The 24971-nt window shown below is 55.0% G+C and overlaps 1 protein-coding gene across 5 annotated transcripts in view; it reads left to right on the top strand.

The window, feature by feature from the left end:
- Window positions 1-24971, top strand: part of EML5 (EMAP like 5) — a 303917-nt gene that overhangs the window by 199985 nt on the left and 78961 nt on the right. For all 5 annotated transcript variants that reach the window (XM_042858583.2, XM_042858582.2, XM_065593492.1 and 2 more), the window contains one exon: window positions 24425-24601. In XM_042858583.2, the coding sequence (XP_042714517.2) occupies window positions 24425-24601 (177 nt within the window). The remainder of the gene's footprint in view (window positions 1-24424; window positions 24602-24971) is intronic.

Below are 24971 nucleotides of genomic sequence, written 5' to 3'. Positions count from 1 at the left end.
TTTTGTGGAGGGGGTTTGTAACATCCTTGCTTCTGTGGTGGTAGGTGCCGTTGTAGTGGGGAGCTGGGGGACTGGCGTGGAGCTCTCCCGTTGGTCTGTTCACTCCCCTATTGCCGCCACCACCCCCTCTACCTTCCCAATTACTATCTGGCTCTGCTCTCCACTCCCCAGCCCAGCAGTTTGCTCTGTCCTTTTTCCCATCTTGGGACAGTAGCCGCAGGGAGCAGGCACTTGTTTTTCGGGCACACGTGGGTGCACGTTCCCTCTCCGCTCCCTTGAACTTGCCCTCCCTCCCCTGCTGCATTTGGCTGGTGGACTCCCTTCCCCTCTGCCTCGCCCACTGTCCTGTTCTTGCAGCTATTTGTCCCCTTTTCCTTTGCTGCCTTCCCTGTCTGCCCCCTTCTAGCCACCCCGTTTGCTCTGTTTTGCCCTGCTCTGTTTTTTGCAGGGCTTCTTTCTTTGTTGGTCCTTGGTTAGTTCGTTTGCCCCGCCCTTGTCCCGCAGTGCGGGCATGGTTGCCAGCCCCATTTCCTCCCTTTCGGTTTGTTTTCTTTTGAACTCACCCTGTTTTTTGCTCCTCACCTGTGGCATACTTGATCTGACCCCTCCTTCATTCCGATCCCTTGTTGTTCCCCCCCTCCCGGTTTACCTTCTTTGCCTGCATGCCCACGTTCCAATTTGAGTGCCTGAGATTCCTCCCTTTTTTCGTTAATCTGCTCACTGTTTTAGTTCTCCCCTCCTTTTCTTAGTTCAGCTGGGGAGCCGGTTTCTTCATCCTGTGCTGGGAGTTGTTTTCCTGTGTCCCTTTCTGTTGGCGCCTCTCCAACCTGCTTTCAGCCTAGCAGGTGGGGTGTGGTAACAGTTTCCCCCCCTTCCTCCCTTTCCCTCCCCTTCATCCCTCCCTTCCCTCCGTTTCCTTTGTTTCCTGCCCTAAATGGCTGTCCCTCCCTTACTGTGGTGGGTGATTCGGGGGGTGGGACTTCCCTGGACTCCCCTGCAGCTCCCCTTTAGTCTCCCTTCCCACCTTCCATTGTGATGGCTGCCTTGACTGCCGCTGTTAGGTTGACTGCCATCGCTGCCACTGAGGCACTGGCGATGGCGGGCCTGGATAGGGACTCCCAAGACTCTGCTGCTGCTGCTACGACCCCTGCATCCCTGCTTCTGAGACCACTCCCTTGGTCGGTGGACCTGGGCGGGGGGACAAAGAAGGGCAAGGGCCCCGCCCGGAAGGCGAAACCTCCTGTGGCGGCGGTTCCTTCTCCTGCTGTGGCCTGCTGACGGCCGCTGCTCCCTCTCTTCCCCGACCCGTTGTTCCCAGCCCTGGAGGTGCTGCTCCTTCGGTCCCCAGGGCGTATGCCCAGGTAGCTGTGACCTCTCCGCTTGCCGCTTTGCAGTCTGCTCCGGCCGCCTCCTGGAATACCATTCCCGGTGGCCGGGGCCCCTTTTCTATTATATCCTTGGGGGCAACAGTTTTAGGAAGAAATCACTGGAGACACAGAGAGCTGTAAACCTTGAAAGCAGCCATTTATTGCCACACACTGGACTAACCAAAAACCAGCCAAGACTGGCTGGGCTATTCCCTAATAATCCAACTCAGTTGCCATAGCAATACAAGATTCTATTACCACGACAACCAAATACACAACATATTCCTCCCTTCTTAATAAGAATGTTCCCTGAATAAAACAAACACTAAATTAGAGAAGGAGGGTAGACTGCCTCCATTCCTGGCTAAATCCCAGGGATTATTTTGCCCTGTAACCGTGGGTTCACCCTAGCTAAAGAGCCAGCCATTGAGGAGACCTTCTGTCTCTAGGTGGATTACGGCAGACTTCTGGTGTTATTGCACCTGAAAGTGTCTTGGGCGCGAGCCTGACAATGGGCTCAGGGTTCGTAGGGTCAATGGGTGAGGATGTGGTATCAGCTCGTGCCGGGCAGAGGGGTATCTCTGCCGCCAGCAGTAATGGAGGGGAAAAGTCAGGAACAGGTGACTCTTGATTCGGTGTCTCACCAGAAGTGGGGAAGTGAGACAGCTCAACTGAAGATGTGTCCTGAGGACTGGTATGACCTGGCAGCAGCTGATCTGCATGTTGCCGCCAGGTGAGATCCTCTGCAGTCCGGACTGTGTAGGAAACAGGCCCTGTTTGAGTGATGACAGTGGCAGGGACCCATTTAGCTCCAGAAGTATAATTCCAAGCCAAAACCAGCTGTCCCGGGCTAAAGGTTCAGTCTTTTGCTCTGGGTGCATGCCTGATGACTTGATCTTGCTGCTGATGTTGCACAATTTGTCGGGGTTCAGAAGGTTTCAGCAGATCAAAGCAAGTGCGCAGCTGTCGTCCCATCATTAGAAAGGCCAGGGATGCTTTGGTCATAGCATGAGGTGTGTTTCCTTAGGATAGTAAGAAGGTGTCCAGATGCTTTTGAATGGATAATTTGTCCCCTTGCCAATTTCAAAGCTTGTTTAATTGTCTGCACAAATCTTTCAGCTAATCCATTGGTGTATAGATGATATGGTACTGAAGTGATGTGGTGTATCCCATTTGCCTTCATAAAATTTTGAAACTCCTGAGAGACGAACTGCGGTCCATTGTCGCTCACAAGTTGTTCTGGAAGACCGAAATGACTAAAGTAGTTTTTAGATAGTACGCTCTGCAGTAGTGGTCTGCATTACAGAGACTTCTGGCCATTTAGAATGGGCATCTACCACCACCAAGAACATGCTTCCTTCAAGGGGGCCAGCGAAGTCAATGTGAATATGTTGCCACGGGTTTTCAGGCCAGTCCATGGGTGTAGGGGTGCCCACTGAGGGGCATTCCTCACACCCTGACATGACATACAAGCTCTTGCCTTCTCTTCAATAGCACTGTCCAATCCAGGCCACCAAAAATAGCTTTGTGCAATTTCCTTCATGCGCACTATTCCCCAGTGACCGGAATGTAGCTGGTCCAACAAGGTCGGGTGAGACCGGAGAGGTTTGTCGAGATGTTCCATGCATCACCAGGTCCATAACTTGGGACAATACTGGGTCAACTCGAGTTGCCTTCTTTACCTGAGTAGTGGTGATGGGTGTATTCTCTACCTGTTTAAAGTAAAAGATTTCCTTCTGGGCAATATCTTGACATTGGACTGGTAAAGGCAGCCTTGAGAGACCATCCGCATTGCCATACAGAGTGGATTTCCGATATTTGATTTCATATGTGTGTGCGGAAAGCAACAATGCCCAACGTTGCATACGACTAGCAGCTAATGCAGGATGCAGCACAATGCCTATGTGGGGTCCAAAAATTGAAGTCAGGGGTCTATGGTCTGTAAGAAAAGTAAACTTCCATCCGAACAGGTACTGATGAAACTTGCGAATTCCTAAAACGATTCCCAATGCCTCACATTCGATTTGGGCATAGTTAGTTTTTGCTTTGCTTAGAGTGTGCGAAGCAAAAGCAATAGGTCTCCCTTCTCCCGAAGGCATAATGTGTGATACGACTGCTCCCACTCCATAAGGGGATGCATCGCAGGCCAACTGTAGGGGTAAGGATGGATCAAAGTGCATCAGAACTTCAGAATTTAGCAATGCATCCTTAGCTTTGTTAAATGCAACATCACAGGCTTCAGTCCACTTCCAGGCCTTGTTCTGCCCAAGGAGTTCGTGAAGTGGTTTTAGCAGTGTGGCTAAACTGTGAGATGAACTTTCCATAATAGTTCAATAGTCCTAGAAACGAGCGAAGCTGGCTAACATTTCGAGGTGGGGGAGCCTCCACAATAGCCTTAACTTTTGCAGGGACCTTACGAAGACATGTAGCATCAATGATGTGTCCCAAATATTCAACAGAGGGCTGGAAGAATTCACACTTGTCTTTGTGGATTCCTAGGCCATACTCTTCCAGTCTTTGTAGGGTAGCCTCTAAATTCTTTAGGTGATCCTCCTCATTCCTTCCAGTGACCAGGATGTCGTCCAGATAGCAATGGACTCCTGGCAAGCCACACAAGATCTGGTCCATAGCTCTCTGGAATAGGGCGGGAGCAGACGTTATTCCAAAGGGTAGGCGACAGTATTGATAAAGCCCCTTATGCATCACAATAGTCAACAGCTCTTGGGACTTTTCATCGATGTGCATCTGTAAAGACGCTTGACTCAGATGAATCTTACTGAACTTGTGTCTCCCAGCCAGGCTGGCGAAGAGGTCATCGGTGGGGGGAAGCAGGTATTGCTTTGCACACAACACTGGGTTGACGGTGGCTTTAAAATCACTGCAAATCCGGAGAGAGCCATCTTTCTTCACTATTGGAATAATAGGAGTTGCCCATGGGCTATGGGTAACTGGTATTAGGACTCCATTTGTGACCAGGCACTCCAAGTCTGCTTCGGCCTGATGGCATAACGCACAGTTCTGGCTTTCAGATATTTTGGTTGACTGTCAGGTTTAATGTTCAATGTTACAGTGATTCCCTTCATACTTCCCAGATCCTCTCCAAAAACAGCAGCATGTTTCCTTAGAATAGTGAGCAGACTGGATTCTTCTTTAGTCATTTGGTGCACTTCTGCCCAGTTCAGCTGGATCTTCCTAAGCCAAGACCTACCCATTAAGGCTGGGTAATTACCTCTCACCACAAACAGTGGCAATTTAGCAGCCTGTCCATTGAGCTCCACCTTAACATCAGTAGTGCCCAACATTGGCACAACTTCTCCTGTATATGTCTTCAGAACTGTTTTTGTTGCTTTAAGTGGAAGATGCTGTAGCTTTTCTTTATACACAGTCTCAGAGACCAGCGAGACGGCTGCACCGGTGTCCAGTTCCATGCGTATAGGTTTGCTGTCCAACATGTGAGCCCACTGCCAAAGACAAAACGTGGAGTGGCTCTTCTTGTGATGAGGTGTCTCCTTGGTCATCCTGGGCCTGCTCTAGGGTATGCAGATTTCCCTTTTTGATCAGCCAGATCACAGGCCTCTTTTTCTTTTGTTTACAGGCACACTCAGTGTGTCCCTTTTTAACCACAGTGTCGACACACCAGGTCCTTACACCAGCATTCTGATGCATGGTGATCTGGCTTACCACAGCGGTAACATTCCTGACTCCCCACAGTTTTGTGGGTAGGTTCTTGACACTTTATGTACCCTACAGGATGCACCGATGTATTGCGCCTCCTTTGTAGCTGGTTCCATGGAGACTGCCATGTCAACAGCCTTCTGTAAGGTAAGCTGAGCCTCTCTCAATAGGTGCTTCCGTATAGCTTCACTGTGCAGGCCGCACACTAACCTGTCACGTAGGGCATTGTGACAGGGTCTGTGGCTCACCGCTGTGGCGCCTCCTCCTGGCCGCTTCGGGGAATTAGTTTTGCGCCAGTAGAGCGCCCTCTTTGGGTGGCGTTCCGCCTGTCGTCTCGCCTCTGAGGGGTGCACGGACTTGCGTTGCTCCCGACGTCGGTGTCCTCTCCCGGAGCACTGCCCTCCGGCAGTGTCCCTTTGTCCAATCACACCCCCTTCCGGGGGGGGGGGGGGGTAAACAACAGCCCCACACCTTCAAGTCCAATCCTCACAGTCTAGGATCTGGTGTGGTTCTAACCAGCCGCTCCCTGCGGCCTGTGGCTGTGCGTGGGGTAGCACAGCAAACAAAGGGGGAAAAACGGGGGGGGGACTCAGGCCCGCCCACTACTCTGAGTCCCGGTCCAGAGGCCCTCGTGTGACAGTCTCACTGTCTTCCTTCTCCTTCCTCCTCTGACTATCCCTCTGGACCGCTTCCCCAACAGCCCTTAGCTACGCTAGGCCTCCTCCTCCCAGGCCTGCCGCCTAGCAGGCTATGGAGTAGGGCCTTCTCCCACTCTCTCAGGCTGGCCTGCACTGCGCTGTCCGTGGTGCTGGCCTCCTAGCTCTGGAGATAGACCTTCCCCTCTGAAGGTCTGGGACAGACTGACTGCTCCTGCTCTGGGCAGCCTTTTATATGGCTAAGCCGGGCCTTGATTGGCTGGCTCCAATCTGTCTTCTTATTGGCTCCCAGTAAGCCCTCTCCTGATTGGCCGCGCGTCTACGCAGGCGCCTAGGCCTGCCGCAGCCCAGTCTCTCTAGGTGTGGGGTAATCGCCCCACCACACACCCTCCCCCTTAAGAACCCTCCCGGGGGGGGGGGTATCCTAACCGGCCTAATGGCCTAGAGCACGGAAAGCAACCTTTGTCCCGGAGTGGCTCGGCTTACCGGCTCAAAGTCTAGAAACTTAGCCCTTGTCACTGGGCCTTATGGCCTACTGGCCCCAAAGTCCCGGAAATTAGTCTTTGCCAACGGGCAACCCGGCTTATCCACCGTCTCAGCAGGGGGGTCCCACCGAAACACGCTGAGGCTTACCGGGTCCGACGTACCAGTCCGTCTCTTCCCTTAAGCTGCCTCCTATCGGTTCCGCTGCCAGAGTGTCCCACGGATCTCCTGATTCTCCACGGGTCTCGTGGTCCACCGCCTCGGCTGGTCCCTCCCACAGTGAGGCTCCCTCTCGACCTGGAGAAATCGCCGTCCTCGGCGGTCCCAGGAGTGTGGGCTGGTCCTCCGCCGGGGCTTCCCGCAAGGGTTCTCCTCCCACGGTCGTCTGTCTAGGCTGGGGTATGCTCCCTCCTCTCGCACTCTCTGTGCATTTGGGACACACCCCGTACAAGCGTGGCGAATCCTCTGCCGTCAGGGCTAACTGTTCAGGGCCTCGGCAGTTGGATGGGAGCTTGACTGCCCCCTTGCAGACCACCCCCTGCGCTAAGGATCCCCCTCCTTGACCCGATTCTTCACCCTCCTCCCCTAGCCTGGAGAAGAAATCGGCGTTAGTATGGGCCTTACCCGGTCGGTGGAGCACCTGGAAGTCGTAAGGCTGGAGGGCAAGGTACCACCGCATAATTCTCGCGTTCGTGTCTTTCATGCTGTGGATCCATCGCAAAGGGGCGTGATCTGTGATTAATTTAAAACTATTCCCTAGCAGATAGTAACGGAGGGCGTCGATAGCCCACCGTACCGCCAGGGCCTCTTTCTCTATTGTTGAGAAGTGTCTTTCTCGGGGGAACAGCTTCCGACTTAAATACAGTACCGGGTGTTCCTCCCCGTCTACTTCCTGGGAGAGTACTGCGCCTAGGCCGACTTCCGAAGCGTCGGTTTGTAGTATAAACTCCTTCGTGAAGTCAGGATGTCGTAGTACTGGTTCTTGAGTGAGCCGTTCCTTGAGTGTGTTAAAGGCTCGCTCGCATTGCGTAGTCCACTGTACCTGTCGAGGTTGGGAGTTCTTCGTTAGGTCTGACAGGGGGGCAGCTATAGATGCGAAGTCGGGTACAAAACAACGATAGTACCCAGCTAATCCCAAAAACTGACGCACTTGCTTCTTCGTCGTAGGGGTGGGTACATCTCTGAGGGCTTGTACCTTGCTAATCAGGGGTGTTAGTTTCCCCCCTCCTACCGTGTATCCCAGGTAGGTCACTTCTTCTTGGCCTAGATGACATTTCGCCGGGTTAGCTGTTAGGCCGGCCGCTCTGAGGGCTTGTAGTACTGCTGCCAGGTGGTGTAAATGGCTCTCCCAGTCAAGGCTATAAACCACGATATCATCTATGTACGCCGCCGCGTATTGGTCGTGGGGCTGGAGGACCTTGTTCATCAGGCGCTGAAATGTGGCTGCTGCTCCGTGCAAGCCGAACGGCATGGTTACGAACTGGAAGAGGCCGAAAGGTGTAGGGAAGGCCGTCTTCGCTCGGGAGTTTGGCGTCAGTGGGATCTGCCAATATCCTTTAGTCAAATCTAAAGTTGACAGGTACTTGGCTCCTCCGAGGCGCTCTAACAGTTCATCCACTCTCGGCATTGGATAGGCATCAAAACGAGAGATAGCGTTGACCTTTCTGAAGTCGATGCAAAACCGGGTCGCCCCATCTGGCTTCGGTACTAAGACGATAGGGCTTTGCCACTCGCTCGTCGATTCTTCTACCACTCCCATCTCCAACATCGTCTCTACCTCCCGCCGGACGGTGTCCCACATTTTCTTGGGTAACGGTCGATGGTTGTCCGTCACTCTCTTCCCGGGGTCTGTGGCAATATGATGACTCATTAGGGTCGTCCGGCCCGGGCGGGCCGATAAGACATCTGAAAACTTCCCCAGCATCTGTTGCAGTTGTCCTCTCTGTCTGGGGTCGAGGCCTGACCCCACCACAGCCGGTCCGGGGTCGGGAAGATCTCCTGCTAGGGGTCCAAGTTCCGACTCTGGGGTAGATGGGCCGATGAACATGGCTTCCCGGGTCTTCCAGGCCTTTAGGAGATTAATATGGTAAATACGGGTCTCTTTGCGTCGACCAGGTAGTCTGACCTCGTAATCGACTGGTCCTACTCGTCGGATCACTTCGTAGGGACCCTGCCATTTGGCCAGGAGCTTCGACTCGGACGAGGGCAGCAGCAGCAACACCCTATCGCCTGGGGCGAACTTCCTCCCTCTGGCCCTCCGATTATAGAGGCGCTCCTGACCTGCCTGGGCCCGTTCCAGGTTTTCACGGGCGAAGGCCCCTAACGTTTGGAGTCGCTCCCGGAGCTGTAGCACGTAGTGTGTGGTCCCAAGGACCCATGTTTCCTGTGCTTCCCACTCCTCTTTCAGGAGGTCCAGTATTCCTCTGGGCTGCCTGCCGTATAGGAGCTCGAAGGGCGAGAACCCCGTCGAAGCCTGTGGTACCTCTCTTATAGCAAACAGCAGGGCCGGCAACAAGGTATCCCAATGTGAGGGGTCCTCCTCCACAAACTTCCGCAACATGGCTTTTAGTGTCCCATTGAACCGCTCTACCAAGCCATCGGTCTGCGGGTGGTACACCGATGTCCGGAGGGTCCGGATGTGGAGAAGGCGACATAGCTCAGCTATTAGCCTGGAGGACACATTGGTGCCCTGGTCTGTCAATATTTCACCGGGTATCCCAACCCGGGCGAAAATCTTTACCAGTTCGCCCGCAATGATCGGTGCCGTCGCTGTCTTTAGAGGAACGGCTTCGGGATAGCGTGTGGCGTAGTCCACGACTACTAGTATAAAGCGGTTCCCTGTCTTGCTTCGCTCAAGGGGGCCGACGAGGTCCATCCCAATCCGTTCAAAGGGTACCCCCACGACTGGCATGGGTACCAGGGGTGCAGGAGCTACCCCTTTCGGTCCGGCTCGCTGGCATTCTGGGCACGAGGCGCAAAAGTCTGCCACTTCCCGGTGGATGCCTGGCCAGAAAAACCGGCGGGCCACCCTCTGTAGGGTCTTCTCGCGTCCCAGGTGTCCGGCCCAAGGGTTTGAGTGGGCTAAGTGGAGGAGGCCGGCTCGCAGTCTCCGGGGGACCAACAGCTGGCGGAACGTCTCTCGGGTCTGGGGTTCCTGCGCTATTCGGTACAGGCGGTCCTGCCATACCTCAAAGCGGGGGCCCTGCGGAGTCCGTACCATCCCGTCCCCCTCAACAGCAGGGTTGGTGGCTTGTTCCCAGGCTCGGCTTAGGGTTGGGTCTTCCCGTTGTTCACGTAAGAAGTCCCCGTCGCGCTCTAACTCTACCCAGGCGTCCTCCACCGAACGGGGTCTGTCTCCCGGACAACTCGCAGGGGTCTCCGCCATCGAGGAGGTCCCCTCGCCGGGGTCATCCCTTAGCCTGCTCCCAAGCAGCCCCGTTCCCGGTGCTATAGTCCTGTCTGGTCGGGGCTTGGGTGGCTGGTATCTTAGGAGGACCTCTCCGAAGCCAGGCCAATCTCGTCCCAATACCACCGGGTAGGCCAGCCTAGGTGCCACTCCTACTCGGAGACCCTCCTCTCGGCCGCCTACTCCCATCTTGACCCAGGCTGTGGGATACTGGCGGATGTCTCCATGCACACACTGCAGGTAGATCGGGGGCCCCGAAAGATTGAGGTTCGGGACCAGCCCCTCTCGTATGAGGGTCTGACTACACCCTGAATCTACGAGGGCATTGGTGGGATTCCCTTCAACCTGGACCGGGACAATCAACTTTCTTACCCCGTTCTTCCGTGCCCGTTGTCCGGCCATCCAGGCCTGCCCATAGCTACAGTCCATAAAAGGGCAATCTCGCCGGAAATGGCCCTCTTGACCGCAGCCCCAGCACCTCTCTCGGGATTCGGTCGGGCTTGGGCCTCCTCCGGGGGGGCCTGTTCGCTCCGAGGGCTGTCGCTCCCTCCGAGTCGCCATCGGTAATAACTTAGGTCGGGGTTCCGGGTTGGGGGGTAGCTGGTGTCGATGGCTGTTGCCTGCCAGTGGTCCGAAGGCTCCCGCCCCACGGGAGTTCCCCTTCCCTGCGCCGCCCTTGCGACCAAGGCTCTCGGCTGCTCGGGGTGGCGCCTCTGTCCCCTCGGCCGACAAGTAGTCCTCCATTAAGGCCACTGCTGCGGAGAGGGTGGCCGGTCGGTGCCGTCGCACCCAGGCCCTCCCTCCCGGGGGTAGGATCTGGGTGAACTGCTCTAAGGCCACGAGCTCCGCCACCTGGGGTCCCGTCAGGCCCTCGGGGTTCAACCACCTCCAGCAGTGGTCCCGGATGCGTTGGGCTACGGCGCGGGGTCGGGCCCCCGGAGGATATTGTTCCTTACGGAGACGTTGTCGGTAGGTCTCTGGGCTAATGCCGGTGTGGTCTAGGATGGCCGCCTTGACTCGGGCGTACTCGAGCGCTTCCCGGGGGTCGAGGCTCCGATATGCGGCCTGAGCCTGCCCCGTCAAATAAGGAGCTAGTAACGTGGCCCAATGTTCTGCGGGCCACCGGGCAGCAGTCGCCACCCGTTCAAATGTCACCAGATAGGCCTCTGGGTCATCCTCGGGCCCCATCTTGGTGAGACGTATCGGTAGTGCTCCTGGGGTATCCCCCAGTCCGGTTCCCATGGGGGCGGCAGGGGTGCCTCCTGCCGGCCGTAATAGTGCGGCCATCTGTTGCACCAACTGTTCCTGTTGCACCCGCTGCTGGGTGGCCAACTCTCGGAGGAGCTGCTGCTGATTCTCTTGGTGCTGGATCATCAGCAGCTGCTGCTGAGTGGTCATTTGCTGCAGCATTTGTACCTGCTGCTGGTGCTGCTGGGCCGACTGCTCCTGCTGCTTCTCTAGCAGCCATTTTAATAGCTTCTCAGCCTCCATGATGGGGTTCAGCGGGTTATTCCCGCTTCAACCCCCACCCTCTGGACCCCTTTGGTGGGTCCTGGTCCGCACCCACAATCCGGGTCGACCGTCTGTCAGCGCACGGCACTGCTCTGGGCAATAGTCCGCAGTCTTGGCGCTGGCCCCTCGTATCAGGGGCGGACCGCTATGCCCGCATTCTCCACCACGTGTGACAGGGTCTGTGGCTCACCGCTGTGGCGCCTCCTCCTGGCCGCTTCGGGGAATTAGTTTTGCGCCAGTAGAGCGCCCTCTTTGGGTGGCGTTCCGCCTGTCTTCTCGCCTCTGAGGGGTGCACGGACTTGCGTTGCTCCCGACGTCGGCGTCCTCTCCCGGAGCACTGCCCTCCGGCAGTGTCCCTTTGTCCAATCACACCCCCTTCCGGGGGGGGGGGTAAACAACAGCCCCACACCTTCAAGTCCAATCCTCACAGTCTAGGATCTGGTGTGGTTCTAACCAGCCGCTCCCTGCGGCCTGTGGCTTTGCGTGGGGTAGCACAGCAAACAAAGGGGGAAAAAGGGGGGGGGGACTCAGGCCCACCCACTACTCTGAGTCCCGGTCCAGAGGCCCTCGTGTGACAGTCTCACTGTCTTCCTTCTCCTTCCTCCTCTGACTATCCCTCTGGACCGCTTCCCCAACAGCCCTTAGCTACGCTAGGCCTCCTCCTCCCAGGCCTGCCGCCTAGCAGGCTATGGAGTAGGGCCTTCTCCCACTCTCTCAGGCTGGCCTGCACTGCGCTGTCCGTGGTGCTGGCCTCCTAGCTCTGGAGATAGACCTTCCCCTCTGAAGGTCTGGGACAGACTGACTGCTCCTGCTCTGGGCAGCCTTTTATATGGCTAAGCCGGGCCTTGATTGGCTGGCTCTAATCTGTCTTCTTATTGGCTCCCAGTAAGCCCTCTCCTGATTGGCCGCGCGTCTACGCAGGCGCCTAGGCCTGCCGCAGCCCAGTCTCTCTAGGTGTGGGGTAATCGCCCCACCACAGGCATCATTTAGTATCTCCTTAAATTCACAGTGTTCTGCAAGCTTTCTCAAAATTGCTACAAATTGTACAACTGTTTCGTCTTCTTTCTGGTCTCTCTTGTGGAACCTATATCTTTCAGCCATTACCAGTGGTTTTGGGGAAAAATGGGACCCCAGGATTTCCACAATGTCACTGTAAGATTTAGTCTCTGGCTTAACAGGGTGTAGTAAGCTGCATAGCAGGGAGTAGGTCTCGACCCCTACAACACTTAAGAATATTGGCACTTTCTTCTCTTCTTTGTAATGTCATTTGCAATAACAAAAAGCTCAAAACGCTCAGTATATACATGCCATTGCACTATAGTCTCCTCAAAAGGTTCCAGTGGCCCTGTAAGTGTAGCCATGATTTTAGTTTCAGTTTGCACAGTTGGTGCAAACAAGCCAGTTCTCACCCCCTTCCAGCAGCAAAAAGGTTTTGTTTTGTTTTGTTTTGTTTTTTGTACCTTAACTTCTATTTCCTTCTGTTGCTGGGGCAGCACAGACATTCCATTCTCGTCGCCACATTGTTATATCCTTGGGGCAACAGTTTTAGGAAGAAATCACTGGAGACACAGAGCTGTAAACCTTAAAAGCAGCCATTTATTGCCACACATTGAACTAACCAAAACCCAGCCAAAACTGGTTGGGCTATCCCCTAATAATCTAACTCAGTTGCTATAGCAACATAAGATTCTATTACCACGACAACCAAATACACAACATTTTCCACCCTCACCAGGGAGCACAGGGTGTGTTGCCTCCTGGTGTTGGCCTCGCCCCATGTGGAAAGGTACGTGCGGGCACTGGCACGGGTGGTAGGGCCCCTGGCTATGGTGGCGGCCTCTAAGATGTTTGGGAAGGTGGTGTTCTTCCTGGTGTCGGAGGCCGCTGCCCAGGAGGTAGTGGAGAGGGTATTGGCGGTAGGGGGCGTTCATGGCCCCCTTCAGCCTTTGGAGGACCTGGGCATACGGGTGGTGTTTTCCTCTGTTCCTCCCTTCCTCCCCAATGTCGCCCTTCCGCTGTTCGTCTCCACCCTGTCTGTCCTCAGTCCCCTTCCATTGGCCTGCAAGGACCCTGCCCTCCGCCACATTTTATCGTTCTGCCGGCAGGTGCAGATTCAAGTACCGCCGGCAGCACGTGACAGAGGGGTTCTAGAGGGATCCTTTCTGGTGCCCCATCAAGGGACCCAATACTGGATAACTATTCTTCAGGGGAGGCCTGGTGCTTTCTCTGCCAGGCCGCGGGGCACGTCTGGAGGGACTGCCCCCTGGCCCGGCTTGGAGGGGCATCTGGGACCCCCGATATCTGGAAGGGCGTCGGCCCTTTCATCGCCGTCGGCCCTGATTGCCCGGTCCCTGGGGTCTCCCCTCCTCCATCTGTGACCGTTGCCAACTCTGTTCAGGTCCCGGGGGAGGACCCCCCAGTGTGCCTAGATGAGCGAGCGGGACCCACTGTTGTGGTGGGTAGTAGACCAGGGCCTGCGGAAGAGAGGGTGGCAGGGCTGGTGGCAGGAATCGAGCGGGGCTTGCCCCAGGGGGAGTCTGTCCCTTTCCGTGCTGTCCTGCCCTCATCTTCCCTTACCCTCCTGTCATTACCTTCGCTCCCTGGTTCTGACCCGGCTGTCCAGCCCCCCTCCTCGGGGAGCTGGGAGCTTGTGCAAGGGAGGAGCCGTAAGCAGGGGGCATGGGCCCAGCACCTCCCTCCCGTTGGGGAGGGGGAAGTGACCCCCTGTAAAACTATGAAGGGGGTTGCTGGTGCTCTGTTTTCTGTTGTCTCCCCTGCTGATGTTCACCACTTGGAGTCGCCTGAGGGGATCTTGGAAGGTGTCCCCGCCCTGCCCCTTTGCCATCTGTGCCCCCTGTAAGTGCCCTGACTACTGTTGAAGGGGACCCCATAGAGGCGGGTGAGGACTTTTCCTCCATTTTTTATGAGATCAAGGCCCTGGGCTTGACCCCTACCACTGAGAGGGTGGATGCCCCCCTACTAGAGGGCCTCGGTCAGGGCGATTGTAATCTGTTGCCCCCCCCTTCTCCCCTGCCTCAGGCTGTTGCCCCTGCTATTGCCTCGGTGGCGCCCCGGGACCAGACCATCTGCCTGGCTGCAATTAGTACTCCGGCAGAGGCCACCATGCCGAGTGTGGCGACGGCTGAAGCAGAGCGGCTGGGCTCTGAGCCCAAGGGTGCATTTCCCTCTGAAGTGGGGTGGCAGCCCTAGCCCCCTCCCCCCCCCCCCCCCGCCGCCACCAGTGCTGTAATCATGGGTGCTTCATTTAGCGAGGCACCTGAGCCTCGTGCTGTGGGGGCGCCCCAATCCCTTGCTGCCCTTCTAACCACCATGCCCTGTCAAGGGGCGCCATGTCCCGGTGGCTTTGCCACTTGGGCCCCTGATTTTGTCCCTGACCCCAGCACCGACCCTGTCCCTGTCCTTGGTCTGTGTCCTGCCCCGACCCCGTTCCAGCCCCTGCTATTGTCCTTCACCCTCTTTCCTTCCCTTCTCCTGTTGCCTTATTTTCCTTTTACAAGTGCCCCTGGGTTTTTGTTTTTCCCTCTTTTGGCCCAGCCGAGGCTGCAGTTCTCCCTCCACCGCAATCCCCTGTGCTGGAGTCAAGCCATGGGGCCAGTATGGGGACCCAACCGGGAGACAGTCAGGAGTCTCTGCCCCCCGCCCCTCCAGCTACCGGGAGACGAGCTGTGCTCTTTCTTACTGGATACCCATGGTTCCAGAAATAGGGTGCAGCTCGCTCTCCAGCACTGGGGGGACTTTCATCTTGTCCTCCAGGCCATGAGGGCCATTTTAGGGGAGGGCAAAGGGACCTGGAGGCAGGACACTGCAGCCTATCAGCAGACCCACTGCTTCCGTGACTCCCTAATGGCTTTCAGGGTCGGTCACAGTTTCCTGCGGCGACCAATGGGGACTGCCAGTGTGCCTACCCGTGAGGATTTTCCCCAGCCCTCCTTATGCCAACGACCATCTTTGCCACTTTGAACACCCGGGGCTGTAGGGGGGTCTCCACAGGTGTCAGGTGCTCTCCTTCCTTCGGGAAGGGGGGGTTCTCAGTAATTTTCCTGCAGGAGACCCACACGGATCTGGCTGCCGAAGCTAGCTGGCAGCTGGAGTGGGAGGACAGGGTGTGTTTTAGCCACCTTTCGGCTTGTCGGGCCAGGATGGCTACCCTGTTCTCCCCTGACCTACAGCCCGAGGTGCTAGAGACAGCTGAGGTCGTGCCGGGTCGCCTGCTGCACCTCCGGGCCCGGTGGAGGGGCTGACGTTGAACTTAATCAACGTCTATGCCCCGACATCAGGCTCAGAGCGCGTGTGTTTTTTCCAGCAGGTGTCCGCCTTCCTCAGCTCTCTAGATCCTCACGAGTGTCTGGTCTTGGGAGGGGATTTTAACGCTACCCTCAAGGAGCGGGACCACACAGGGACCGACCAGTGCCAGGCCGCCGTGGACGTCCTCCAGGAAATTATAGATCATCACTCCCCAGTGGACATCTGGCGCGACCACCACCCGGATGATGATTCCACCTTTACGTATGTCCAGGTGGAGGTAGATTGGTTGTGCCATTCCTGGTTGGATTGCATTTACTTATCTCGTCACCGTCTTTCGCGGGCCCACTCCTCCAGCGTCCAGCCGGCCCTGTTCTCGGACCACCATTTGGTGGCCGTGAAGGCCTCTCTTACTCCAGAGAGGCCAGGTCTGGCCTATTGGCATTTTAATAACAGCTTGCTGGAAGATGTGGGCTTCGTGGCGTCCTTCTGGGAGTTCTGGCTGGCCTGGCGCGGGCAGAGGCAGGCCTTTCCCTCGGTGCAATGGTGGTGGGATGTGGGGAAGGTTCGTGCTCAGCTCTTCTGCCGTAGCTACACCCGGGGTGCCAGCCCGCGGAGCGATGTGGCAATAGAGCAGTTGGAACGGGAGGTCTTAGAGCTGGAGAGGAGTCTGGCCGCCAGCCCCGGGGATCCATCCCTCTGTGGATTGTGCCGGGAGAAGTGGGAGGAGCTCTGGACCCTTGACGATCTCTGGGCCCGGGGTGCCTTTGTTCAATCACGCATCCATTTCCTGCGGGAGATGGATCACAGCTCCCACTTGTTCTACGCCCTGGAGAAGAAGAGGGGGGTGAGAAAGCACATCCTCTGCCTTTTGGCGGAGGACGGCACCCCTGTCACGGATCCGGTGGAGATGCATGAGAGGGCCAGGGCCTTCTACGCTGGCCTTTTCTCCCCGGATCCGACCGAAGCCGATGCCTGTGCGGTGCTTTGGGACGAACTCCCGGCAGTCAACACGGGCAACCGGGACCGGCTAGAGCTGCCTCTCACTCTGGCAGAGTTCTCGGAAGCCTCCATCTCATGCCCACTAATAAGTCTCCGGGCATGGACGGACTCACAGTGGAGTTCTACCGTATGTTCTGGGACGTCGTTGGCCCGGACCTTGCCATCATCTGGGCCGAGTCATTGGGGAGTGTCCTCCCTTTGTCATGCAGGCGAGCAGTGCTCACCTTGCTGCCGAAGAACGGGGACCTTCATGACCTTAAAAATTGGCGTCGTTTCTCGCTCCTCAGCCCGGACTATAAGGTCGTGGTGAAGGCCCTCTCGCTGTGACTAGGTGGACGTGGTCCATCCTGACCAGACCTACACCGTCCCGGGCCATACCATCTTCAACAATCTTTATTTGGTCCGGGATCTCCTTTAGCTTGGGTATAGGATGGTCTATCATTCGCCCTACTTTCCCTGGATCAGGAGAAGGCATTCAACCAGATGGACCACAGGTATCTCCTGGGCACTCTGCAGGCATTTGGCTTTGGGCCTCTTTTCGTGGGTTTTCTCCAGGTGCTGTATGCTTCCGCGGAGTACTTGGTCAGGCTCAACTGGACCCTGACTGCACCTGCCAGCTTCAGGCGAGGAGTGCGTCAAGGCTGTCCGCTGTCAGGCCAGTTATATACTCTGGCCATTGAGCCCTTTCTCCATCTCCTCTGGAAGATGTTGATGGGGATGGTGCTCCGTGAGCCAGGAATGCAGTGGTCCTGTCAGCGTACCGATGACATACTCCTCGTGGTCCAGGACCCAGATGACCTGGTGTGGGTGGAGGCCTGCCAAGCTGTGTACTTGGTGGCCTCCTCTGCCCGGATCAACTGGGTCAAGAGCTCTGGCCTGATGGTCGGGGCTGGGTGGCAGGCGAGCTCCTCCACACCCACGCTTCAGGCCATTCAGTGGAGCATTGGTCCGCTGCTCTATCTTGGCATTTATCTTGTTGCCACGCATCTTTCTCCGCTGGAGAACTGGCATGATTTGGAGGGCAGGGGGTTGAGCGGCTGTGGAGGTGGGCAGGACTGCTCCGGTGCCTCTCTCTTCGGGGGGAGGACACTGGTGCTTCATCAGCTAGTCCTGTCCATGCTCTGGCACCGGCTCAACACCCTGTGCCCGGCCCCACAGTTCCTGGCCCGGCTCCAGAAGTTAGTTCTGGAGTTCTTTTGGCCAGGACTTTCCTGGGTCTCTGTGGGGGTTTTGCATCTTCCTCTGGAGGAGGGAGGACAGGGCCTGACATGCTTGCGCACGCAGATCCATGCCTTTCGCCTCCAGGCCCTTCAGAGACTCCTTTATGGTGCAGATAGCTCAGCGTGGAGTACATTGGCGCACGCCTTCCTGCGCCGCCTCCAAGGGCTCCGATATGACCAGCAGCTCTTTTATCTCCACCCGAGAGGTCTTCCGCGAGACCTCTCCAAGCTGCTGGTCTTCTACCAGGACCTCCTCCAGACCTGGGAGCTAGTCTTGGTGACCAGGTCCATGGCGGCTACTGGGGGGCAGATTGCCTCGCGGATCCCCTGCTACACAATCTCCATCTTCACGTGAAGGTGGCGGAGTCCCCCCTCGGTGCACCAGAGTTTGGTCCTGGCGGAAGCTACCAGGATCTGAGACCTCCTGGACTACGACTGGGGGGACTGGGTGGATCACTTTGTGCTCAGTAGGTGCATGGGGCTCTCCGCCCTTGGCACCTCCTTGTGTGTACTTCGGGAGGTGAGGGCAACCTTATTGCCCACTTCTCGACTTTTCCTCGAGCGGGTCCTGCAAGAGGGTATTGACCACCCCTTATCCCAGGCCCTCGGGATCTCTTCATTGGGCCTCTGCCCCGTGAGCCTTCAAGACCCCCACCCTTTTGTACCCCGAGCTGGCTGCACGATTTGCAGCCAGTTCTGAACCGTGCCACGGGACCATCTTTACACGTTGGTACTCCACACTCCTCATTTCCCCACCCTCACGTCCCACCCCGATACTAAGTGGTGGGACCTTTTACCAGCTGCAGAGGGTGGAGGACCCCGGTGGGGCTGTATTCCATCCTGGTTCCACGGCCCGCTGGGGACATTAGTTGGCAGCTCTTTCATGGAGCCGTGAGCACAGGCGTGTACCTACCGCAGTTCACCCCACTTCCTGACGCTTGCCCTTTTTGCGGTGTGAGGGAGACCCTGGCGCATGTCTTTCTGCAGTGCTCCAGGTTGCAGCCCCTCTTCCAGCTCATCCAGAACCTCCTGTTGAGGTTCTGGCTGCACTTTTCCTCGCATCTTTTTCTATATGCTCACCCCATCCATGGCCCCACGAAGTCGTGGGATCACCTCGTCAACCTCCTCCTAGCCATGGCCAAAGTGGCCATTTAGAACACCAGGGAGAGGAGGTTGGCTGGGGGGGGGGGGAGAGGCCTGCGACTGTGGGGCCTGTTTTCGTTCTTTCATCCATTCACACATCCGGGCAGAGTTCCTTTGGGTGGCGTCCGCTGGCTCCTTGGATGCTTTTGAGGAGCAGTGGGCGCTGTCCGGGGTTCTCTGCTTGGTGTGCCCTTCCGGTTCCCTAGTTATGGCCCTTTGACCCCCTACACCTATTCTGTTTTTTTCCTTTGTTGACCCATGACTTGAGGTCTGGGCTCAGTAGCTCCCTCCCAGGCTGGGGGAGAGGCCTTTACCTGTGGGCGGGCTTCTGCCCGCCCACTTCCCAGTACCTAATAGGACCACTCTCATGTACTTCTGGTCTGAATCTGTCACATATCACTCCCCCCTTCTCAACACCAAGGGGTTGGGCAAACTTGGGTCATCATGCAATGCACCCATGACAGGCCATCTGCGTTGCCGTGGCAACTTCTAGCTCTGTGCTGGAACTGGAAGGGTTGGAGGGATAAGAACCATCTGGTCATCCTCACATTTTTTTCCTTGTCTTGCTGCGTCCACTGAAGAGGGGCATGGTTGGTCATGAGAACGAACTCCCTCCCTAGCAGGTAGTATCGCACTGTTTCCATGGCCCATTTAATGGCAAGGCTTTCCCTCTCAACCACCGCATATTTCTGTTCCCTTGGGAGGAGTTTCCTCCTAAGGTAGAGGATAGGGTGGTGTTCTTCTCCGACTATCTGGGATAGAACAGCCCCCAGTCCTACTTCGGATGTGTCTGTCTGCAGGATGAACCCATTAGTGAAGTCTGGGGCTATAAGTACGGGGTCACTGCAGAGGGCTGTCCGCAGATCTGTAAATGCCCTCTCTGCTGCATCAGTCCATCGTACTATCTCAGGTACCCAAGCTTTTATTAGGTCCATCAGGGCACTTGCCCTGGTGGTGAAATGGGGGATAAAGCGTCGATAGTACCCCACTTCCCCCCAAAATGCCTGGACTTGTTTCTTGCGAATCGGTCAGGGCCAGTTTTGGATGGCCTCTAGTTTTATTGAGTTGGGGTTTTACTATACCTTGTCCCACAATGTAGCCCAAATATTTAGCCTCTGTTAACCCTATGGCGCACTTGGCGGGGTTTGCAGTAAGGCCAGCACACCTTAGGGTATCTAGGACAGCTTCCACCTTCTCCAGGTGGGTTTCCCAGTCCGAAGTATGAATAACCATATCGTCCAGGTAGGCGGCCGCATAACTGGCATGGGGGTGCAATAGCTTATCCATGAGGTTCTGAAAAATAGATGGGGCCCCACGCAGACCCAACGGGAGGACTGTATATTGAAAGAGACCCTCCAGCGTGGAGAAAGCAGTCTTCTCTTTTGCATCTTCAGCAAGAGGAATCTGCCAATACCCTTAAGTTAAGTCTTCAGTGGTCAGGAACCGGGCATTTCCTAGTCGGTCCAGTAACTTGTCTATGTGGGGGATAGGGTACGCGTCGAACTGGGACACCTCATTCAGCTGACGAAAGTCATTACAAAACCTCATGGAGCCATCCGGTTTGGGCACTAGCACAATCGGATGTAGGATTCTTCGATTACCCCTCACTACAGCATTTTCTTTACTTCCGCTCTGATTTCTTCTCTTTTGGCTGCTGGCACCCGGTAGGGCCTCATCGTTACCTTGACCCTGGGGTTTGTATTGATGTGGTGGTATGTCTCAGTTGTTCGACCTGGCCAAGACAATAATACGTCTTGGTTCCAGTTGATCATCTTGGTCACCTCCTCTCTTTGGGCTGGCGTTAAATCGGGAGATACCCTCACCGGCTTGGGGGTTTTGTTCTCCTGTGGTAGGTCCTTTTGGACAACTACACACACTTCTTGGGTATGCCAGGGTTTTAGAAGGTTGATGTGGTACTTGTTCTGGTTTTCTATGTCCCGGTTGTTGTACCTTGTAATTTACCTCTCCTATAGGTTCAACTACTTCATAGGGCCCCTACCATTGGGCCAAGAATTTACTCTCTGCCGTGGGTACTAACACCATTACTCGGTTGGAACTACCATACCTTTGCTTGGCGGCTGTAGTGAGTTTGCTGGTCTTTTTGGGCCTTCTCCAGGTGCTCCCGCACTATGGGGGTGACTTGGGTTATACAGTCTCTCATTTGCAATACATGTTCAACTATATTCTTCCCCGTATTGGGCTTCTCTTCCCAAATCTCCCTGGCTATGTCTAGTATGCCCCGGGGGTGGAGACCATATAATAGCTCAAAGGGAGAGAATACAGTGGAGGCTTGGGGAACTTCACGGATGGCAAATATCAGGTAGGGCAACGGTATCCCAGTCCTTTTCATCCCTACTTACCACCTTTCTTATCATGGATTTGAGGGTCCGGTTGAATCTCTCTATCATACCATTGGTCTGCGGATGGTAAACCGAGGTTCGCAGGGTCTGGACATGGAGCGGAGGTCCTTCATCAGTTTAGACATAAAAGGCGTTCCTTGGTCTGTTAGAATCTCTTTTGGTAGCCCTACCCGGGCAAAAATTTCCACTAGCGCTATGGACTTAGAGGTCGTGTTTCGGAGGGGAATGGCCTCTGGATACTTGGTTGCATAATCCAAGACGACAAGCACATATTGGTGGCCTTGAGTCACCTTTTCTAGAGGTCCCACCAGGTCCATGGCTATTCGCTCAAAGGGAATCTCAGTGATTGATAGGGGTACCAAAGGGGCCCTTAGATGTGGGTGAGGTCTGTGCAATTGACACTAGGGACAAGAGGCGCAGTACCACCGGACATCCTCATGTACCCCCGGCCGGAAGAATCTGTGCAAGATCCGTGCCAGGGTCTTCTCTACCCCCAAGTGTCCCCCAAAGAGGTGACTGTGGGCGAGACTTAATATTGCCCTCTGCTGTTTTTTTGGTTCCAGGAGCTTGTTTACCATTTGTTCCTGCCTTTGTACCACCCGGTACAGGAGATCCTTCTTAATCACAAAATAGGGCACTGCCCCCCGGGCCTTTCCTTCTACGAGCACCCCATCTATCTCAGCCACCTCTTTTCTGACATCATACTTGGAGTCTTCCACCTGGTCTCGCCCAAAAGTCTCTCTTCTGGGACCTGTCGCCCCGAACTCCGAGGAACTGGCCTCCGTCCCCTTGGTCAGTTCAGTGACATTGCGGTTGGGACCAGCCTCTGCTTCCTCCTCCCCTTCGGGGTCTCTCCCTCAGTTTCCCATGCCTGTCGACCTACCATGGCAACGTTCTGGCTCTGAAGCAGGATCCGGGTGCCCAAAACCTTTACTGCCCTCCTTTCCCTCTTGGTTTTTCTGCCCTTCCGAGAGGCAGGGAACAACTCTTGAGATATTTCAGCAAAGAAGAGGGGGTGACTTTCTGTTAGGGATGACTCCTTAACTTCGAGATCTTCTCCTCTCTCCCGCCCCTCTGGCAGGAGCAAATTTTCAAATCCCAGGAAATCCCTTCCAATGAGTACAGGGTATGGGAGTTTAGGGACCACTCCCCCTTTTACCCCGGTGATGTTTTCCTGGATTTCGATCCTCACCGGGATGACAGGATAATAACTAACGGTCCCATGTACACATGTTACTCCCGTATGCTTGGCCTGTATTAACTGGCTGCGTTTCACTAGTTTCCTCGAAATCAGGGTGACAGCGCTGCCAGAGTCCACAAGCGCCATGGTCTCTACCCCATTCAGTTTCACTGGTTTTGTATATTGATGTGGGGTAACTGCAACCCCCACAAGGTTGATTGAGATGCATGGGTCTGCCCAGTCCCCCAGGTTACACTGCATGAGCTCCTCAATATTGGGACATTGTGCCACTAGGTGTCCCAATTCCCCACACATGTAACACCTGTAAGGGGCTCTAGGTGCTCCGTTGTCTCTTGGGTTAGGGGTCTTTGCCCTGTGGTTCCCCCACTCAGGCTATCCCCTCCCCCTTTCTGGGTTCCCGGCTGCTCTGTAGCCACTACCTTCTTCCACCTGGGGCTCTTCGGATGCTTAGTTACCTGACCTTCTGGGGTCACAGCCGGGTACTTGTTTCAGGAAGGGGCTTCTCTAGGTAGTCGGGACAGCTCTCGGGCCGTTATCCATCTCTCCACCAATGTGATCACACAGTCTTAAGTGAAGGGGTTGTTTTGGTCCACCCATGCACGAAGATCCGGCGGCTGTCCCCTCATATAGCAGTCTATGACCAAAGTTCCCAACTTTTCCTCCAGGTTGCATACTTCGGGTCTTAACCACTTCTGGGTGAGGCGAATGAGGTCGAACAATTGTGACCTCAGAGGTTAGCCCTCCTGGTACCTCCACCCATGGTATCTCTGGGCCTGTACTGCGGTTGTTACCCCTGATTACACCAGGATCTCCGCTTTCAGCTGGGGGTAGTCAACGGCAGCTTCAGCAGGCAGGTCGTGATCGGCTTTCTGGGCGTCTCCACATAAGAAGGGAGCGAGGATGCTGGCCCACTGGTCCTGGGGCCATGCCTCTCACAAGGCGGTCCTCTCAAAGGAGAGGAGATACGCTTCTATGTCATCATCGGCTGTTATCTTTGGTAGGCAACCAGCAGCCCTCCATACTCGCGACCCTTCAGATCCTTGGCTTTTGGCGGAGGAGGTCAGTTGGTTGACCACCTCCCGCAAGAGGGCTCGATCTTGGGAGGCCTGCCCTATCAATAATTGCTTAGTCTCTTGATGTAGCCACATGGATTCTTGTTGCGCCCTCACTTGGACTCGGGTGGCCTCCTGCTGGGCTGCAGTGGCTTGCATCAGTGCTTTTATTACGTCTTCCATTGTGGTGAGGACACCCAAACCCAGTTTACCTTTTTTTTTTTTTTTTAACTCTCCCCTTTTTTCACTGTGCTGTGAACGATAAGTCAACTATCTCACTCCTGACACCAGTTGTGACAAAGTTCCGAGCCTGTATTGGTAGGTCCCACGCTTCTGGGCGGATTCAGTGGCCTCAGAAACTTGATAAGGCCCCAATGTGACCTCCCTTTTTCAGTGTAGTGGCAAGAGTCACAGCCTATTGAGTTACTTTCATCACCAGCCAGTATGGGAGATGGGAAGGGGGAATACCCCACAGTCTCTGTTACTCCGTAGAGCTCAGTAGGTGCAGTTCAGCCTCCTGTCTGGTCTGAGTCCTGCTTCCCTTCTCCAGGGAATCTCTGTAGAGTACGGGGGCCGGGGGAACCCAGGTCCGCCCTCTATTCTGGGTTCCAGCCCAGGGACCCTAATGGTGGCAGCTGTTGGCAGCTTTCCCTTCACCACTGACGCTGCCTTGATTCCCTGGGCCACTTCCCCCATGGTCCCCTTTTCCTAGCTTCACCCTTACCTCAGGATTCAGAAATGCTTCCTCTTCTCCAGCTCCTTTCACCTCAGCTCCCCAGAGGGCACTGGAAGGAGAGCTTTTAAACAGTATAAGTGGGACCTTGATTGGTTCCAGCTGTCTCCATTAGCCGAACGGCCTTAACTGGTTAATTGGCATCAGGTGTCTTAATTGGTCTGGAGTAGCTTTTGTTTGGCTATCCAGGAACAGGGACCTGCTCATTCAGAAGGCTGATGTACCTGCCTTCCACCACTCTCTTATATTCTTCTGGTCTGAATCTATCACAGTATATAAAATAATATATTTTGAAATAAAAAAGCTTTTGTTTTGTTTGAGATCAGATTGATGACAAATTTTGTTTTGTAGGTTGAAAAGATTGGCTGGGCATCGTGGACAAGTGTTCTGGGCTCTTGCTGTGAAGGAATCTGGCCAATAATTGGGGAAGTCACAGATGTAACTGCTTCATGCCTCACCAGTGATAGTAAAGTTTTGGCCACAGGAGATGATTTTGGGTTTGTGAAACTTTTCCGATTCCCTGCTAAAGTAAGTAAGTTTCTAACTGTGGTATTAGAAGACTGGTTAATTAAATTGCTTATGCCAGCACTTACCAAAATTATCACTCCATATAAAGCATAATATTGCTCTTACATTTTTTGTCACCATGATCAGTTAAGGAAATAATTATGATATTATAAGTTGTTGTGCATTAAACTGTGAAATATATTTATGCCATCACATAGTTCTTCAATTGTTAATATTATACCATACAAGTGATGTCAGTAGTGCACGTGCTTATAGTATTTTAACATGAAGTTTCACAACTGCTACACAGTCCTAAACCTCTGTGTTTAATATTGTTATGCACAGTTCTCCTTTGAGTGGTTGCTCATGTTCATTCCAGTGTAGGTGTGTG

Source organism: Chrysemys picta, chromosome 4 (assembly GCF_011386835.1).
Source record: "Chrysemys picta bellii isolate R12L10 chromosome 4, ASM1138683v2, whole genome shotgun sequence".
NCBI lineage: Eukaryota > Metazoa > Chordata > Testudines > Emydidae > Chrysemys > Chrysemys picta.
The sequence above is the reverse complement of the archived record's forward strand: the minus strand, read 5'-3'. Positions and strand labels throughout refer to the sequence as shown.